Source organism: Megachile rotundata, chromosome 3, assembly GCF_050947335.1.
Source record: "Megachile rotundata isolate GNS110a chromosome 3, iyMegRotu1, whole genome shotgun sequence".
NCBI lineage: Eukaryota > Metazoa > Arthropoda > Insecta > Hymenoptera > Megachilidae > Megachile > Megachile rotundata.
In genome coordinates this window covers 13,277,908-13,296,945 of record NC_134985.1, presented here as the reverse complement: position 1 = coordinate 13,296,945, position 19,038 = coordinate 13,277,908, and the positions used below count along the sequence as shown (strand labels likewise).

Sequence of the window (19,038 nt, the reverse complement as noted above, 5' to 3'; positions counted from 1 at the left end):
TTTTAAATTTTAAATTTTGGAAATTTGGGAATTCGCAAATTTTAAAATTTGAAAAATTAAAAATTTAAATTTAAAGATTTAAAAAGTCTTAATTGTAGTTATTTTCTATGCAGTGGTAATTTGTGATCAGTTGATAAATATTTTTCGTAGGAAAATGGAATCATTTCTTTAGTAAAAATATAAAAAAAGATATTATTTATTTATTTTTTTTCTCTATGTATCGACGATAGCATTCGAAGTTACAAACCTCCTCTACCGTCAAACTATACTGAAGTTAACCACGTTGCGCAGATTGAGTATGTTCTCCCACTGTGCAAAATATAAATATGATACATAAACCAATGTTTGTGTGTAACATATTAACTATTAACGCATTAATGATATGTAATATAAGTATGTATATTTATTTGTAAACAATTACGATCTTACTGTATAAATGTTTTAAGCAACATGACTCCAGAAGTGTCTAAAAAAATTATAAATCATAAAATGGACGATTCTGTAGAGAACCTTTACGAACTGGAAAAGTGTAGTAAATGGATTGACGAGTGTAATTTAAATAAGGTTTGAATATTTCATTTATGTAATAAATGTCTTGTAAATTATAATTAATCGAATTATAGCAGAAGACTTATTCTGTAATTTTCATTTTGATGTATTGTAGAGGTTATTCTGTTCATCATAACACTTGTACTTATTAGAATTTTATAAATATTTCTTAAGAGTTACATATGATGTTAATGAAATGTAAATAAACATATCATGACCAAAGTAAAAAACATAATTGTATTTATAGATATGAAATATTTTTAGGTATGCCTACAATTTCCTGATGACCTTTTACCAGATTCAGTAGAAATTGCATTACACTTAGAGAGACGTATTAATAAGAAAGTATACATTTTGGGAGATACCACTTGTGGTAGTTGCTGTGTTGATGAAATTGCAGCTGAACATATTAATGGTGATAGTATAATACATTTTGGTCATACTTGTCTAAGTCCTAGTATACGTCTACCTGTATTTCATGTTTTACCAAAAAAAGAAATTGATATAGTAGAATTAATTAACAAATTTAAATCCAATTTCGAAAATAAGTCTGAAAAAATCTTGTTTTTCTATGATGTTGCTTATGCACATAAAATTGGTAAGTTTTTTAAAATCAATATAATAAAATTTAATTTAATCAATTTATTTATTCTGTAAATGTTTTAATTGTAGAGAGTATACATCAAATTTTGAGTCCTATTTATGAAAATTTAATCTTTACTTCATTAAATTGTACCTGTAATGTGGAATTTGTACAAACAAAAAATAGTTCACCTATAAGTATCTTAGGTAGAAGTTTTAAATTAGAAGAAGAATGCAAAATAGAAGATTACATAGCATTTTTCTTGGGAAGTGATGGGAAAACATTTGCTGCATTAGCACTGACAATTCCTGTAAAAAACTGGTATTATTATGAAAATAATACTATTATTGAATATGAAGCTTTGAACACACCATGGTTAAAGAGAAGAAGATTCTTAGTTGAAAAATTAAAAGATGCTAAAGTTGTTGGTATAGTTGTAGCAACGCTTGGTATTAAAGATTATCTTAAAGTAATAACAATGATGAAGGATATTTTAAAGCAAAAGAATAAAAAGTCTTACATTTTGAGTATTGGTAAAATTAATCCAGTTAAACTTGCTAATTTTCCAGAAGTACGTTCAAATAGTACTACTACAATTATTATTTAAAATTAATTTTGATATTAATGAAATTACAATGTATATTTGCAGATTGATGCTTTTGTTGTAATAACATGTCCTGAAAATGAAGTGTTCGATTCTAGAGAATTCTTAAAACCAATACTTATGCCTTATGAAGTAGAATTGGCATTTAATAGTTCAAGGGAATCTTACACGCAATATTGTATGGATTTCAGACAAATACTTCCTACAGGGATGAATTATGTTGATTTTAAAGCATCAACAAATTCAGATATTTCTTTAATTACTGGTGAACTTAGAAATTGTGACTCAGAAAACAAACCATGTACAGATAAAATGAATGCTTTAGCAATTAATAACACTGCAGGTATTTGTACAATATAACACAAATTAAGAAATAATATTGAATTACGCTTCATTTTATACTCATTGACTTAATCAAATTAGGTATTGTTGCAATTGGAAAAGCAGGAGCAGAATATTTATATAATAGATCTTGGAAAGGGGTTGAACAAAGGTTGGGCAAAGATGCAGTGCACTCAGCAGAGGTTGGTCGTTGTGGTTTACCAAGTAGTTATGAAAATGAACCTATTTCTGTAGAAAAAGATAAGAAATAAATATAACAAATATAAAAATTTTTATATTTTAGTATACAATTTTTCTATAAAATTTATTTAATATATTTTTATAAATATTTATTGATATATTAAAATAATTTGTTTGATTTTTCTTTATTTCTTGTTATTTATTTCAAATTATAAAGACGAAAGTGTTAATTTGCTTATCATAGCAGAAATTTTTTTTTCCTTGGTTAAAACACGTGGACTGTTGCTGACGCAAATACGTAGCGACATATCGAAATATTCCACACGATCAGCTGTATTTATTCATACCGTTTTCGAGAATCGAAAGAATCATTCAATTGTTGCGTGATAATGTGAAAGTAATTTAAAAATGAATTTGTATTCAGTTAATCAACTTTTATACAAAAGTGTTGTTATTAGTGTAATATTTTTTATTTTTGGTGTACTGACAACAACTTCATATGCACAAGAAGCTTCTAACCTCAAACATGAAGCTGTCACGGAAAGCAATAAAAAGATCACGCAACCAATTCTTATACCGACAAATTTGACTACTGCTACTCCGACAGAATTAAACACTCCAAATACTTCTGATAATAATAAAGCGAAAGAAAACGTCACAACGTCAAGCATAGTAAATACAGAATCTCATCATACATCTTCAAGTACAATTCGATCAGATCATGACAGTAACAATCAAAGTACTGAGAAAGTTGCTACAGTATCTACAAATACTGTTAATGATAAAAATGGAAATAATATGTCAGATTTTACAATTCCATCGCAGAGTTCAGATATCAGTAACTCAACGAATACAAGTACAACAACAGTTACGCCAGCAGAACCAGTATTACCTGACAAAGGATCTGCAGAAGAAGAACATAATAGTTCTATGTCTATATTTTTTGTCCTCTGTGTTCTAGCTTTAGGCATTTTACTTATACATATTATGTTAGAAACCAATTTCCAATATCTACCAGAATCTGTAGTTATTGTATTTTTGGGAGGAGCTATAGGTATGATCATAAATCTTATGTCAAATCAAAATATAGCTAATTGGAGGAAAGAGGAAGCCTTCTCTCCAACAGCCTTTTTTCTTGTACTTCTTCCACCTATTATATTTGAATCAGGATATAATTTACACAAGGGAAATTTCTTCCAAAACATTGGCAGTATTTTAGTTTTTGCAATATTTGGAACAGCAATATCAGCATTTGTTATAGGAGCTGGAATTTATTTATTGGGATTAGCTCAGGTAGCATATAAACTTAGTTTTGTTGAGAGTTTCGCGTTTGGATCATTAATATCAGCAGTAGATCCTGTCGCTACAGTAGCTATATTTCATGCCTTGGATGTAGATCCAGTATTGAATATGTTGGTTTTTGGAGAATCCATTTTAAATGATGCTATTTCTATTGTACTAACTACATCAGTATTGGAGTCCAATAATGCAACAACCACTAGTGAAGCCATTATTCTTGGCTTAAACAGATTTTGTCTAATGTTTTTTGCTTCTGCTGGCATTGGAGTTGTCTTTGCTCTTATAAGTGCATTACTATTAAAACATGTAGATCTCAGAAAAAATCCTTCTCTTGAATTTGGACTTATGCTGGTATTTACATATGCACCATATGTTCTGGCAGAAGGCATTCAACTGTCTGGTATGAATCTCATTATTTGATACTGTTTTAGTACAATGAGGAAAGTACTAAAGATGTAAATTATTTCAGGTATTATGGCAATTTTATTTAATGGAATTGTAATGTCACATTACACACATTTTAATTTATCAACTGTAACTCAAATTACAATGCAACAAACAATGAGGACTTTAGCATTTATTGCTGAAACTTGTGTGTTTGCATATTTAGGATTAGCTTTGTTCAGCTTTAGACATCGGGTAAAGTAATATTCAAATCCACTTGATGCAATATTATATTCATAATTAATATTATTTGTTTCAATTGCAGTTTGAACCAGCACTTGTTATATGGTCTATTATTCTGTGTTTGATTGGAAGAGCTGCAAACATCTTTCCTTTAGCTTTCCTTGTCAATCGTTTTCGAGAACATCAAATTACTAGAAAGATGATGTTTATAATGTGGTTTAGTGGCTTAAGAGGCGCTATTTCTTATGCTTTGTCACTGCACTTAGATTTCAGTGATGAAACACGACATGTGATCATTACTACCACGTTAATCATTGTATTATTTACAACATTAGTATTTGGTGGTTCTACAATGCCATTATTAAAGTTTTTAAGGGCAGAAAAGAAACAAAAAAGTAATAGCAGAAGGAAAAGGAAAGATAAAGAGATTTCACTCAGTAAAACTAGGGAATGGGTAAGCTTATACATCTATGTACATGTACCTACATAATAGAAATACATGTATTTTATGAACTGTATTTTTATCTCAGGGACAAACAATAGATTCTGAACATCTGTCAGAACTTACAGAAGAAGAAATTGAAGTATCTTTTCTTCAATCCCGAATCCGTGGTTTTGCAAGATGGGATCTGAAATTCTTCATTCCATTCTTTACTAGAAGGTTCACCCAACAGGAATTAAAAGATTGTAAATCTCAAATGACAGATTTAACGAATCAATGGTATCAAGCGATTCGAATCAGTCCTATGGAATCAGACGATGAAGTAACTACGGCGTCAACGGCGCAATTAACTATAAATCTATCAGCAGAGAACCAGGGTCAAGTACGTGGGAAACAAACCAAAGGACGTCCAAGTCACGGGTCTATATTAAGTATATAATTTATTTTTGTGTGCTGTGCTAAATTTGCTGTTAATGCTATGCTTACCAGCGAATGTATACAAACTTTTATAAGCACGTAAATAGGAATTAAAAAAAAGATATTTTCTGTGATTGCTATATGAAATATAGTCTTGATTTCCATTATGCAATGTATACAGTACATATTTTCAATGTTCAAAATCATAAACTGTTTAATTTGTTTTGTACTAAAATGAAATAATATTTCATATGACAATAAGGTGTTGTTAAAAGGAAGCAAAAACTAAAACATTAATCAAAAATAATTATTTGTTAGCTTCAGCAAATAGTTTACTATTGCGATTTAGCTAGAAAAACAATTTTCATGTAGATCATTTGATCGTGATTGGTGATGAACATTTGCTTTGCTCTCAAAGCTTCTTGGTGGTGAAGGGTTGTACTTGATACACATAAAATTTGGAAGTATTAATAAGTTTTAAATTAATTTACAGAGACGTCGAGGATTGGTCTGATTAATAATCAAGTTTATATAGCTAAAATTGTGGAATTATTTCGTCAGTTAAAAATATTATAGTATTGAAATATATGTATTATATATATTATATTACAGAAATTGGCATAACAATCTTAGTACCGGACTTGTCTATAAATAACAAGTTCATACATTGTGCTACGTACAATAGTACATAATTGACCATGTAATTCAAATTTTAGAACGTTATAGTATTTAACAAGGTATAGTGTATAGTGATATGAACAAACATGTGATACTTTAAAAATATTTAATTTCTGCACAAAAGGTTATATACATTATGAAATGTCTATGTTGTATATTATGTGTTAAGATATTTATATAATACTACAAATTTCATATGGCACTAAAATATACTTAATAGCAAATAATTTATTAAGTACTTTAGATTTATGGATACATAAATATATTGAAATAATTATGTGTCAAATTAAGTTCAACAATTTATATATATATCAAATTATTTGATTATATAAAATGGCAGAAGACATTTTGAATAAAATTTAATTTCTATATCCAATTAGCGCAGTTTGGTAAAATTGATATTTTTACTATATAATCTAAATATGAAAGTTCTTGTTGTTGATCTTGTTATCCTATTTTTAGTATTATGTATATTGTATTAAACTATTGTTGTATAGAATTATCATATTTTATATGTATTATATGTTCACTGTATAATATTTTAATTTTCATAATATGACAGATGTATTTTCATTTAAATATCTTACTGTAATTAGTTCTGGTTCAGATTAACATTTGAAATATCTCTATTTTAACTCAAAATATCAAGTTCTTATGGATTTTTTTAGTACACAAATTTTTAATTTCTTTTTAATTTAAATTGAATTCAAATGAAAGTAAAAACATTATATAATCAATATAAATAGTATCTAAATGAAAATTCATCTGAAAGGAATGTTTCTGAAATGTAGTTTCTAATTTTAATAATGACAATTTTACATATGTACAGAACACAAATAACATCAATTTGTACAATAAATCACTGGTACCAAAAAAGAAATGATTCATTTATTAAATTCGAAGATTATACGGGAGGATAGAAGAATATGTACAAGAAATTTTATTTTAATGTGAATTTATTTTTAATATCATATATCATATACCGATCTCGGGAGGTGGGTACATCATCTTATTTTTTTGAGGCAGGGCACATAACGGAGGCAGCGTCTAAACATCAAATCCGTTTATTTATTCGATTTGTTATCGCTACTTTATTATGTTCTACGGTTTTTTATGCCTCATCTGGTCGTACATCGAGTGACTGGAGCATGAGGCATTACTTTTTGAAAAATTATGTAAGTTGCCTTTCAACTTCTTAATGCACTTGCTAGTTGAATCTTCTTTTAAGATATTTCCTTTTTTCAATCGCAAAGTGCAATGGTATGACGTGGAAGTACACCCGGATGTAGGCTTCTTTTAGATAACGATAAGTGTAAGAGGAAGAACCGCTCACCATTTCTCTTCGACTTCAGGGAATTGAATGTGCAAAATTGAAAATGTTTAAGTCCCCAAATTCAAAAATTTCTAAAACAGTAAATTCTTAAATTTACCAACCGAAAATTGAATGGAGGGGTCGCCTTTTCCCTGCACTCCCATTGTTCCTAAAGAAGCCTAACACGTTTGCTAGTGTACAATATAAAAATGTACACATTCTGATTTCATGATAAATTGTTTCTCGCTCGATGCAAAAATATAATAAATACAGGAAATATCGTAACGAATTTCGCGCGCAAATTTGAACCCAATATAAGACGTTCTTTTTTTAGCACGATTTTCACGATTATCCCCTTACAAACGGGAAACATTTTTAGCCGTTTCATTTATATACGTCTTTTATTCGACGTTGACGATAGTTGAAATTCTATGCAGTCAACTTCAATAAACCATCCTCGCTATAACATTGAAGTATTGTCTAAAAGCATGGCTAACCACACTTGCCTCCCTTTTTTTATGTCGATGCTCCAGTCATTTAGTTATACGTATTATCTGCTCAAATATTATTCACGCACTGGATAATCATCCAATAAATTTCTAAAAATGTTCGTATATCACGAGCATCTCTATATGCACTTTTTATCGATATAGTTATATTCTTATAATTGCTGCTCAGTACGGTACATGTGTGTATGTACAACATCGAGCAATCGGCTAAGCATGCAGAGTTAAATGATTCTACAAACGCTATGACCAGTATGACTATATATACCAATCCGTTAGATTACAATACGTCATACCTCGATTTCACCCATTTATTACAGAAAAAGTTCCAAGGGATTATAATTCGGTTAAAGTAGTCGTTTACAGGTCACAATATAATCCGTTGGGATTGGGTTCCTCAGCATTTCCTAACGTTATCGATTTATAATGCAGACGCGTTCGGTCTAAAAATGTGTAAAACCCCCAATTACATTTCAATATTTACATTATCGCATAGACGCGTGTTACACACGCCACAATTTACATAATACAACTTGGGGTTCACTTGAAACCATTTTTTTTTTTTTTTGCAAACATTCGACTTTTTTGCTTCGTTTCTATAATACAGTGATGGGCAGATGCCCGACGAAATTTCGACGCGGGCAGAGATGAATTGATATGCAAATTCACAAATTTGCAAACCTTGAAATTTTCAAATGTACGAAGTAAGGAATTTTTAAATTCACAAATTTTTAAATTAAGGAATTTACAAATTTACAAAATCACAAATTCTGGAATTTACAAATTTTCAAATTTGCGAATTTTCAGGCGTCGGAGGATCTCTTTCTATATTGCCAATTACTACAGTTCCGTGGCAATATAATGAGAATCGTTACCCATATTCGTAACTTTTATGTCCGCAGTGGACGCAGTTGCCCATCACTGAATCTAACAGGTTCATCCGTCCGTCAAACCCTCATTTTTGAACATTGTAATATTACAAAAATCACACATTGTATTTTCTAGAGATTCTTGTATCTCTCATTTTTACACGCGCTTCCTTGGTACTGATTATCACTGGTTGTTCTCCGGTGCGTTAATAAGTGTTTCCTTAAATTCGTAGCACGCTATCTTTTCAAGTTTCGCTTGAACGAGAGCAGCCTGAAAGAAAAGAAACGACAACGAAGCTTTCTCAAAGACCCGGTTCTATCGAATTGAAGAGAATAAAATGAACCTCCTCATCGTATCTCGACGATTCCAATTTTTCAACGGATACACGATTCGTGATCAGACCTCTATCAATTGGAACATAGATCTCTGAAGAAGTTTCAAATTTGGGTCCCTATAATAGTTTCCTCGACTTCGTTCGACTCTTCACTGGTCTTTAAATTCTATACGTATAGATATCGCCTTCTTATTGTTGAGAGAGAAACAAAACGTTTCGAGCCTTAAAACTTTTAATATGAATACAATGACTTGCTCGAACTTCAGAAGGAAAGGGAGACTCTCGTACATCAAGCTATACACATGTTTTCTTTTTTTACTATTAATGTCTGTTAATTTTCATCCTAACTATCCTAGCGCCAAGCAGCGAATCACACCTACGTAAACTGTCATTCGATTTATTTCTATGTATATATGTATATGTTTTTTGTATTTGTATATAATATATATATATATATATATTTTCGGTATGTTTATACATGTGCGGCTACGCGATTAAATCACACGTCCTTTGAATTCGTTAAACCGCTGTTAAAGAGACCGATCATCCGTTTGTTCCATAAGAGAGTACTTGTACATTTTAGAAACTATTGTTTGTTTACAGCGATGTGGGGCTATTGACCACATCGGTCAACGCCCGTAATTTCAAACAATTAATTTACAGTGATGATCTTCGTCCAGCAATGTCACATCGTATTATACACTCTCTGGTTAAAGCATTGATTTTATTGTTAAAGTACAATCGCATGGCGATCGGTATCAGCGATAAGGACGGTCAAGGTAGAAACTAGAGATGTATTTAACTTGAAGACATTTCCTTTTTTGTGTCTTTAATATTTACTGATGCAATCATTCTGTTCGCATTTTATTGGCCGCACTTCACTGGATAATACCGGTTATACATAATATACATATATATCTACTAATAACCTCAGTTGTCATACTGTACAAATTCAACAGGATTGCTATCATCAGTCCCAAGGTTGTAACTACAGTGGGATCGCATGATTGTGAGGAAAAGAAGTTGAGACGAGTTTTACTTCGAAACGAAGACTTGTCTAAATTCATAAGATGATATAGTGTCACGTTGAACTTGAAATTGAATCTTATGAATCACAGCAAGGGTAGAAAAGAGGTGTCCATTTAAGGATACAGATACAAATGAAATAAGATCAAACGTCCCATTATGATTTTGGTCGTTGTGTGTCTGTACACATTGTGAAAGCTAACATTTACTCCCTCGATGCATTCGTTTTACGTTCAAAATGAATTTGTATCAAATGATGGATGGACCTCTAAATTGTATCAAAATCATATTTACTTACTGAATTCGTTCAACGACAACCAATGTAATTTAATCAAAATGTGTAAAACGATTTCTGTTCAAATCATCACTGCTCCTCTTTCACCCAGAAGAAACGTGTGCAGTTCCCATTTTAATACAAACTTAATTCGTAAATATCCTTCCCATATACGTCTCCACCTGTGTTGTACAAAATGCTTTTAATTAATCACACTTGTTCTTTTTTTTGTTTTAATCGAATGATCTTAATATTGGCAGATAAAGCGAAACAGAACATTCGTTTGGAAGCATAAACAGAATTCAACGACACAAAATATGCTTGTTGCGTTGAATATCCAGTTGAGTTGCACTGTTTCGCTTTCTTCGTTATAAAATAGAAGACAACTTATCGGCAGAGAGCTCAATAATCAGTCAATAGCTCAAAGTAAAGAAGGTCGCACAGAACTTAACATTGTATATCCTTTGCCACAAATATTTCACCAAAATATCAGTCATGATGCAGAAACTCGTCTTCTTTCTTCAGCATTTTACATTATACACATATATATATATACATATATATGATATACATTGTAACAATACATAGAGTAAGTTAGCCAACTTAACTGTTAGAATTATCCATAAACTATTTGTTATATGAAAATATTTCGCTAAAGAATCATACAGCATAGATCCTTCTTTTTCATCCGAGTTGAGTGTTACTTAATAATTAATTATTGAAATGTACATCCTCCTTATCATATGACTTTTGTCTGAAACATAATTTTCAATTAATAAACAATTTACGAGTAATTTAAAAGGATCAAGATGGCTAACTCGCCCTACGTTAAAAAAATGTATAATGAATCGAACATAAATGTGTGCCATAACCACTGAATCTATTCGGTCATGATTCGAAATTGGACAGTGTATATGTCACTATATCAAGTTTATTACGAATCGCTTATTTTTTTTAGAATTACAAAGTTATTGTATAATGTAGTTAAATTTTATACAAGTCCAACATGTTTAACCGCCTTCTGGTTTATTTTCTAGGATTTAGTAAGGTATTCACTGTCTTATTCCGAATTATATCGATCACCGTACCAAGAATCTGGCGACCAACTCTTAATTATATTAATGATACACGTATTTCTGCATTCATTGAATTTGTACAAAGGTTCAGTTCCTTAAACACACGTTCCGGCGTATGTGTAATGAGTATTTTTTTCTAAAGCAGTATCAAGACTATGATAATAATCATGATTACTATATCTTTCAGAACATTAATTAAGCACAAGGAGAGATCACAGTAAAAAAAAATCTACTATCGAAAAATTTCGAATAATAAATGTAAAGAAAAAAGAAGTATATGATTATGAAGATTTCAATATTCATTATAGCACAACAATGGGCCTGCCCTTTTCTAAAGTACATTATGAGTAGGTCCCATGACTCTTGGGATATTTGATAAATTAAGTGACAAGTATAAAGGATAGTATAACGATAATCGTGTAAAGTAATAAATTACTACGAAATTTTAATTTAAGATATCATTACTAAATGAAAAACATGATTTAACAAATTTATAAATACACAAGTAGGCAGCCACTGTCGAGAGTGTTACAATGAAAAGCACACCCAACTGTTAAAAATATTGGAATTTGGTGGAATGTCATAGGCTTTCTTTTCCGATTATTCGAATTTTTCATGTTTGCTTTGCTTTTGAAATTATTCAGAGGCGTATGGATGTCAATGATGATTATAAAATTATTAATAGCTAAAAATTGTAAAACGTTTCTAAATTATAATTTACAAGATACAATCATAATAATTTTGTATTGTATAACAATATATATATGTATATATATTACATTAAATATTAAATAATCTTATAGTGTGCGTTTTTTATAATAATGCACTTGTTACGTGAAAATAAAATATTGTATATAATATGAAAGGATCCGACTATTATCGGTCGTTGCTTTTTGTTACACTCTCGACTTATGATTACATCAAGATGGTAGAGTTTGGAGTTGAAAAATTTAAAGATAAAATGATAAAAAATACGATCACTTTTTGATTTGCAGCCACGGATGCTTCAGGCACTCTGCTGCTGTAGCTCGCATACTCGGGTCAAACTCGAGCATCGGAGTTAGGAACTCTTCAAACTCACGTGCTTCTCTTGGTGACCAATCATATTTTTCCGTAAGCACCTCGTACAGTCCCCAAGGTTTTAATCCAGTAATACGTCTCAGCTCTCCTTTCTTATTGAAATATGCTTTCGAGTTTTTGCCAGAAAGAGCAATGTGCCTTGGTATTTCTCCAAGCAATTCAATAATATGTGCTAAGTGATCTTCGTCTCTGAAATGGAAAACAGAACATACATTGTAATAATACTTATTATAAATACAATTTAAAAATAAAATTAATAATCTTACCTGCAATAATAATTGCCACTGTGTGGTTCAAAGAGATAATCACCAGTTGCTAATTCGAATGCCATACAGGCAGTGGACCATATATCTGCAGATGTATCGTAACCAGATCCTAGTAACACTTCTAACGATCTGTATTGACGAGTTTGAATATCGTCTGTGAATTTTTTGTGGACCCAACACGCGTTACCAAGGTCTGCTATTTTCACTTCAACATCACATTCCACTAAGGCAGGTTCTAAGGGCGCTACAGATGCTCTTTTTAATTGTTTACTTTCAGGTGGTTGTAAAGTACGACCTGTAAAATAATATAAATAAAATAAATAAAAATTAATTTCAAACAGATTCTGCTATTTTCTATTTATTTTACCCTCACTACATTCGTCTACATCTTCATGATCAGCTGATAATGCACCTTCGCCACAATTTTTCTCTACATCACATAGGTTTGCATTATCCATCTTCTCTGGCTGTTGAGGTAATTGATTTTCTACTTTTTCTCCACCTGCTAAACTATCTACGCCATTTATATGTAATGAAGGTGCAGATGGTTCTGAAATATCAGGTGAGCCTTTGCTTTCTGTATTATCTTCTATACTTTCTGTATTTATATCCTGATCTGGACTATTTGTTTCTAATTCTCCATTCTCTCTTGTGCTATTTGCAAGTTTATTTTGCTCCTCAAGTTCTTCGATTTGTTCCATTTGCTTTTTCAATAATTCATTTTGACGTTTAGCTTTCTTTTTAAGTTTTTTCTTTTTATTTTTTGACATCTTAGAGTTTGGAGTAGGTTCTTGAAATTCCTTTGGTGCAGTTGAAATTAAGGAGACTGGTAATTTCATTCCAAGAGAATGCAATTCAGTAGCTTCACAAGCTAACTTTCTTATATAAGCTTCATCAACGCAAACAAGGACATTTTCAGGTTTAATGTCTGTATGAATAATTTTACCTGAAAAAAGGTATTACATAGTAAAAAATTAATTTTAATATATTTTCAATATCAAAACTATCATTTCTAAAATTTAATTTCAGTGCTTTTAAATTTATATTGCATTAAATATTAATATAAAATAATTTATTCATGTAAATCGATATATTCTACTAAAGCAACATCCAATACCGTATAAGTTTATTAATATCTTACATTTATTATGAAGATAATCAAGACCTTCTAGAACTTGTCTGATGATACGTTTAACATTGTTTCTTGGAATTCCTCTATAGTTGGATTTGATGATCAATTTAAGAAGATTATGTCCAAGCACTTCAAATACCATGCAAACATGCAGACCATTAATACCACTGATCTTGAAGTCATTGAGCAACTGGACGGTTTTATTGCGTTTAGGATCACTAGGATCTGTATCACGCACATCTTTTAATAATTTAATTTCATCCAATGCAGTTTCAGTAAAATGAGACGCAGATTTGACCACTTTAAGTGCCACAAATCGTTTATCCTGTACAAAATATTTCAAAACATTCCCCTCCTAAACTTAATAAGCAGAAAAACAAATATGGACTTCAGTCAAATACATACCTGCAAATCCCAGCAGAGCCAAACAGTTGAAAAGTGACCCCAACCAAGTTTACGAGTTACATGGTAACGATTTAAGAATAAATCTCCTATTTTTACAGGATGGTATCCTCCTTTACAATAATCAGTGCTATCTTCCTGTTCCTCATCTTCACTACTGTATACTTCGTCATCGTCCTCTATCGTTTCATTACTTGAGCTGTGGCATGGTTCCAATCTATAAGTTACAGTTTAAAAAACGAAAGGTGGGGAAGAAGAACGCGAATCACAAATAACAAATGGAACATCAAGTTTAAAATCTTTAATTGACATATGGAAACAAACCTTAATACTATATAAACTTTTAGAATGAAATAACACTAAATAGAAATATATACACTGACTTACATTAATATTCGGATACCTTAGGGTATAAATTAACCAATTAATCACTTTCTAATGTATTACAGTGAAAATTGTGCTTTATGAAAACATCAAACTGCATCAAATAAAGGAATATCTTTTTACCAACTGTAATATTCATTTTAATACGTTAATGTATCCATTACTACCATGGAAAAAGAAAATTATTCTGCATAATTTAAATATCAAATTTTTTAATAATTTTACATGATATGTTGTTAGGTACATCAACATCAACTACTCAATATCACAGATATATGACACTAAGGCCTCGATAGCTTCTACAGTACCACACATGTGACGCATGCTAGCAAACATGTGAAAGAAACAATGAATTCATAAGCATTATTATAAATAAATACATACAACAATAATACTTAATATCTCATATACCAAGGTGTACGAATATTAATGCAGGTTACTATATTTATTAAATATTTCTTACTGTTCACTAAACTATTCAAAGTCACGATTTATTATCGTTACATTACGAAAAGAAATTAATAGAAAGTTCGATATCGGGGCTACCACGTGAAAGGGATCTATTTGAATTACACGCAAAGAGGACATCAACGTAACAAAATAAAATAACATATTATCACAGATAGCCAGATACCTGTTTCCATTGTCGCTGGAATATGGTCTCTGTGCAGAGGCATCCTGATAGAAACCCGATCCTTGTCCTTGCCGAGCAGCCGGTGCTTTCGAGCACTGGGCACCCGACGTATCCGATTCGCCCTGAGAATTGCCCTTCCCTTTTCGTTTGCTTGGCTTGTGCCTCTTTTTTTTAGCTTGAATCGCTAGGACCCGCCTGTTCACGTCCGTCTTTGTACTCATACCGTTCCCTGCGCCTCGATTCGTCGAGCCGCTTTCCTCTCTTTCTCTATGCGTCCCACACTTCCGTTTTCACTTTTCTTCAGGATCCTTTCTTTTATGTGTCAACGGAGATACTTACACCCGTTACCTTATCCCCGGGCTTATGAACAATATAACACGATTTATTATCGTCTCATTTCTGCGCTGTGCCGCGCACTTCGCTCGGCGGTTGTTTGAGTATGGCCGCCCCCGCCGTCACCGTGTCCCCGTCTCGCGTTTCGAGCAAAGCAGGTGTTTTGCTACAGGTCGTCGACGCCGTCGTGCTTGCCGATACACTTCAACCTTTTGCCCGAGTTACGTATTTACGTCAACAGTACACTTGCCAATACAAAGTCCTTCCTTTCCGGTACACTCGCGATTTCCTTCTTCTACCTCTTAGTACTTGCTACTCAATAGTTGATGTCTTTTTCTATGCCGTGGTAGCAGACGAGGCTCAAATTCGGTTAAAACCTTTAAATAATAATTCTGTAGTTTTCGATGCTTCATGTAACGTAAAGTCGCTATTCGATGTAATTTGTAGAATATTTTATATGTGGCTTAAGGAATTCTTCGAAAGATTGCAGTAATTAAACGCTTTCGTTCCTCCTGCGCATCTCTGTTCGATTCTACACATTCTATAATCTATGATGCTGCGTATGCGCTCTTATGACCATTATGTCTCTAAAAGTGCAATGTACTCAGTGAACAGAAAGTTTCATGATTTGTTAACTTTTGTTGATTGCAATGTATTTGCTTATTAGGCGAAATGTATTATGCTCTTTCTTCCTTTACGTTTATACCTCTAAAAGATTGAACATATTTCTTTATTTTATACGTATGTATAAATGTTTATACATCACGTTTTTGCTATTCGTTTATGTTTCTCCACTATGTATATGGTCTCGAAGATAGAACAGTCTGTAGAGGGACCTTTTTATGACTGAAAATTTCCCTAGATATTTCCTATGCATCAAGCAACGCCATGCGCCGCCTATCGTTGATCTTTTCTCTTATATAATTTTATTTCGACCAATTACTATTTAGCTGATATGAATATGTGACTTCATAAATAAAATGCTATAAAGGAATAATTTCATAATACATACATATTATTTTTGGTATAATTAATTTATATAATTATTTCTTTGACATTTATATTCTTTCATCATATGGTACTTATAACAATACTACCTATTTTGCAAATTGATAGTTTTGAGAAATATTTTTAACTTAATACTCATAATAATGCTTATGTTAATATTATTTTAAATTAAAAACATGCGTGATAATTGCAAAATTTGTTACAAGATGGCAATACTAGGTACATGAATTACAAAATTGAAAAGTACCGCTAACTGCATATGACATATTTCTAGTTATAACCAAAAAATATTTTTGTGGGTGACGTTTGATTATAGAATCTTTTAAGATTATTCGACATATGATTTCGTTGTTACTTAATATTTACATGCTTCTTGCATTACCTTAAAATAGTACTACAAAAATGGATACCATATTTCACGAAAAGGTAAGTAATAATATATGCGAAATTTGTAATGTTTTCTTTTTGCGCGTAAATTATTAACGGTATTATTTATTGTAGCAAGAAGGCTTTTTGTGCGCACAACATTGTTTAAATGCTCTTTTACAAGGACCATATTTCAATGCTGTAGACCTTGCAAATTTTGGCCAACAAATGGATGAAGAGGAAAGGATAAGAATGGCAGAATCTGGTGTTGACAGTGAAGATTACAAACTTTTTTTAGAGGTGAATCTATGCATTATACCTTTCCAATATTCTCTATTAGCATTATAGATGCATTTATATTATGATAAATTATAATTCTTAATAACTCTTGTCTATATACAGTGAAGTTTGTTCAAGTGTTCATAGCTTAAGCCTTATTTGAACATTTATTTAGAAAACTAAATAAATTTTAGAATTCAAATAGAAGGAGAAGGAAGATTAAATGTATGTGAGGTACCAGTATTTGACACGGGAACATGATCTCAAATGGTTGCTTATAAAAAGGATAACAACGGATGCTATATCAGAAAAATATGTGGACACGTAACCAGGCTTCACTGTTTATATATATGTACCTAAAAGATTTATTTAAAATACTAATATTTACTAATAATATTATGTGTGGTAAAGGGCATTAATTGTTTTGCTTAGCAACCATCAGGAAACATGGATGACAGTGGATACTTCTCCGTTCAAGTTATTAGTAGTGCATTAAAAGTTTGGGGATTAGAATTAATTCCATATAATAGTACAGAACCAGCAGCGATAATGGCACAAAATGATCCTATGTATGTTTATTCTTCTTTAAATTCTTCTTAATATATTGTATGATCAGCAAAAAGTGATTAAATTATTTAAACAAATTTTTCAAATTACATTCATTATCATCATTGAAATAATAAAAGCTTATTATGTATTATGATATATATCATTTTAAAAAAGATATCATTTTCAGACAGATGAAAGCATATATTTGTAATTATAAAGGTCACTGGTTTACTATAAGGAAAATTGGGAAGCAATGGTTTAATTTAAATTCAGTATTAAGTGGGCCAGAACTTATATCAGATACTTACCTTTCGATGTATTTAGCCCAATTATTACAAGAAGGTAAGCATTTTAATGATGTCCATTCAAGTAAAAACTATAAGTACAAAATTATAAGTTTCTTTATAGGTTATTCTATTTTTATTGTTATTGGAATATTTCCTCAATGTCCTGCAGACGATATTCTTACAAGAAATCCAATAGAACCTGTATCAAAAGGACAATCATCGTTAAAACCAGAAATAAAAGGTTATCATCTGAATATTAAAAAAGAAGATAAACTCCTAAATATTACCCTTATAATAGAAGAAGTTGCAGTATTTCGTATACTTACAATGATACATTTACTTCTAATTCACTTAGGACATCTGTTTTTACAGGTTTAACTAATAACATAGCATCAAATATATTTGCCAGAACATTATTAAGTAAAGAGAAAACAATAACGAGTAAGTCACAAGAAAAAATAATTCCCATAAAAATTGAGAAAGGTGAAGACGAAGAAGACGATGAAAACACAGAACTACAAAGAGCGCTTCAATTAAGTTTTGAAGAAAATAAAAAAAATGATATTGATAAGTACCTGAAACTGAGTTTGGATTTTCACGATTATAACAAAAAAACATGTGCAAACGACGATACAGAGGAAGATGATGATTTAAGGAGGGCTCTTCAGTTGAGTTTAGAATGTGCTACTGCTCCTCCAACACCAGAATCTGAAGATTTACATTGGCGTCAGCTAAATCATTTTGGTGCATATTCGAGGACATCAAGTGGAGAGACTTCTCAAAAACTGAATATTTCATAATATATACAAAAAATATTTTTAATATTATCATTAATATAAATTTTATTTGTAAATTATAAATAATTAGTTACTTTGTGTAGTATCAATAAGTATTTCAAAAAATAAATGTATAAATAAAAGATCTGTATACATTAAAATTTTTACTTTATTAAGTTATTTGTTTATTTGGAACTTAACAGTATTTCATTTATACCTTCGCTTATCCTTATAAAATATATTTGTTTTATGCTTTTAAATATATTAAATATCTCTCTATAACTATGTCAAAACTGAATGTAACATTTGTTCATGAATATATTCTGAAAAAGTTATATTTATAATATGTACTTGTTTTCGGCTATATTCTAATCCCTGTATTTAGAACATTATAATCAAAAAGTTATTTATTATGTTTATGAG

General features: G+C 30.8%; 4 protein-coding genes across 11 annotated transcripts; 3 read left to right on the top strand and 1 right to left on the bottom strand.

Annotated features, from left to right (window-relative positions):
- Nucleotides 1-261: 261 nt before the first annotated feature.
- Dph2 (Diphthamide biosynthesis 2) lies at nt 262-2,446 on the top strand. The gene is made up of 5 exons (XM_012282562.2): nt 262-564; nt 814-1,147; nt 1,222-1,703; nt 1,782-2,079; nt 2,160-2,446. Exons 1-5 carry the CDS (start codon nt 451-453, stop codon nt 2,327-2,329), a joined length of 1,398 nt encoding a protein of 465 aa, XP_012137952.1. The 5' UTR covers nt 262-450; the 3' UTR covers nt 2,330-2,446.
- Nucleotides 2,447-2,481: 35 nt separating this feature from the next.
- On the top strand, nt 2,482-12,807 carry Nhe1 (Na[+]/H[+] hydrogen exchanger 1). 2 transcript variants are annotated; one of them, XM_003702100.3, is made up of 5 exons: nt 2,482-3,957; nt 4,027-4,196; nt 4,267-4,638; nt 4,715-5,046; nt 5,537-12,807. In XM_003702100.3, the coding sequence occupies exons 1-5, from the start codon at nt 2,667-2,669 to the stop codon at nt 5,559-5,561; spliced, it is 2,190 nt and encodes a 729-aa protein (XP_003702148.2). In that variant the 5' UTR covers nt 2,482-2,666; the 3' UTR covers nt 5,562-12,807. The 2 variants fall into 2 exon arrangements, with proteins under 2 accessions (XP_003702148.2, XP_012137953.2); XM_012282563.2 differs by having other exon boundaries at nt 4,715-5,057.
- On the bottom strand, nt 6,660-15,869 carry SRPK (SR splicing factor protein kinase). 4 transcript variants are annotated; one of them, XR_013037388.1, is made up of 8 exons: nt 15,018-15,869; nt 14,003-14,216; nt 13,607-13,922; nt 12,833-13,411; nt 12,466-12,760; nt 12,101-12,388; nt 10,068-10,225; nt 6,660-8,679 (listed from the first exon to the last, which is right to left on the bottom strand). XR_013037388.1 is itself a non-coding variant. In XM_012282565.2 (7 exons), exons 1-7 carry the CDS (start codon nt 15,236-15,238, stop codon nt 10,126-10,128), a joined length of 2,013 nt encoding a protein of 670 aa, XP_012137955.1. In that variant the 5' UTR covers nt 15,239-15,869; the 3' UTR covers nt 6,660-10,125. The 4 variants fall into 4 exon arrangements, 3 of the variants coding, with proteins under 3 accessions (XP_012137955.1, XP_012137959.1, XP_012137958.1); XM_012282565.2 differs by having other exon boundaries at nt 6,660-10,225; XM_012282569.2 differs by having other exon boundaries at nt 6,660-10,797; nt 15,018-15,868.
- Nucleotides 15,870-16,537: 668 nt separating this feature from the next.
- LOC100874775 (ataxin-3) lies at nt 16,538-18,795 on the top strand. Of its 4 annotated transcripts, XM_003702098.3 has the most exons (6): nt 16,548-16,784; nt 16,860-17,024; nt 17,436-17,572; nt 17,740-17,894; nt 17,961-18,080; nt 18,212-18,795. In XM_003702098.3, exons 1-6 carry the CDS (start codon nt 16,761-16,763, stop codon nt 18,637-18,639), a joined length of 1,029 nt encoding a protein of 342 aa, XP_003702146.1. In that variant the 5' UTR covers nt 16,548-16,760; the 3' UTR covers nt 18,640-18,795. The 4 variants fall into 4 exon arrangements, with proteins under 4 accessions (XP_012137897.1, XP_003702146.1, XP_012137899.1 ...); XM_012282507.2 differs by lacking the exon at nt 17,961-18,080 and having other exon boundaries at nt 16,538-16,784; XM_012282509.2 differs by lacking the exon at nt 16,548-16,784 and having other exon boundaries at nt 16,885-17,024; nt 17,415-17,572.
- The last annotated feature ends 243 nt before the right edge of the window (nt 18,796-19,038 follow it).

Bases quoted from the DNA above. Each gene is read 5' to 3' on its own strand.
- Nhe1 (XM_012282563.2), top strand. From the start codon at position 2,667: ATGAATTTGTATTCAGTTAATCAACTTTTATACAAAAGTGTTGTTATT. The intron at 4,639-4,714 runs GTAAGCTTATAC...TTTTTATCTCAG, and splicing joins TCAGTAAAACTAGGGAATGG to GGACAAACAATAGATTCTGA. The intron at 5,058-5,536 runs GTATATAATTTA...ATTAATTTACAG, and splicing joins AAGTCACGGGTCTATATTAA to AGACGTCGAGGATTGGTCTG.
- SRPK (XM_012282565.2), bottom strand. From the start codon at position 15,238: ATGAGTACAAAGACGGACGTGAACAGGCGGGTCCTAGCGATTCAAGCT. The intron at 13,412-13,606 runs GTAAGATATTAA...ACCTTTTTTCAG, and splicing joins TGATTATCTTCATAATAAAT to GTAAAATTATTCATACAGAC. The intron at 10,226-12,100 runs GTGATCGTATTT...TGTACAACACAG, and splicing joins CCGTGGCTGCAAATCAAAAA to GTGGAGACGTATATGGGAAG.
- Dph2 (XM_012282562.2), top strand. From the start codon at position 451: ATGACTCCAGAAGTGTCTAAAAAAATTATAAATCATAAAATGGACGAT. The intron at 1,148-1,221 runs GTAAGTTTTTTA...TTTTAATTGTAG, and splicing joins TGCTTATGCACATAAAATTG to AGAGTATACATCAAATTTTG. The intron at 2,080-2,159 runs GTATTTGTACAA...TAATCAAATTAG, and splicing joins AGCAATTAATAACACTGCAG to GTATTGTTGCAATTGGAAAA.
- LOC100874775 (XM_003702098.3), top strand. From the start codon at position 16,761: ATGGATACCATATTTCACGAAAAG. The intron at 17,573-17,739 runs GTATGTTTATTC...TATCATTTTCAG, and splicing joins ATGGCACAAAATGATCCTAT to ACAGATGAAAGCATATATTT. The intron at 18,081-18,211 runs GTTATCATCTGA...CTGTTTTTACAG, and splicing joins GTTAAAACCAGAAATAAAAG to GTTTAACTAATAACATAGCA.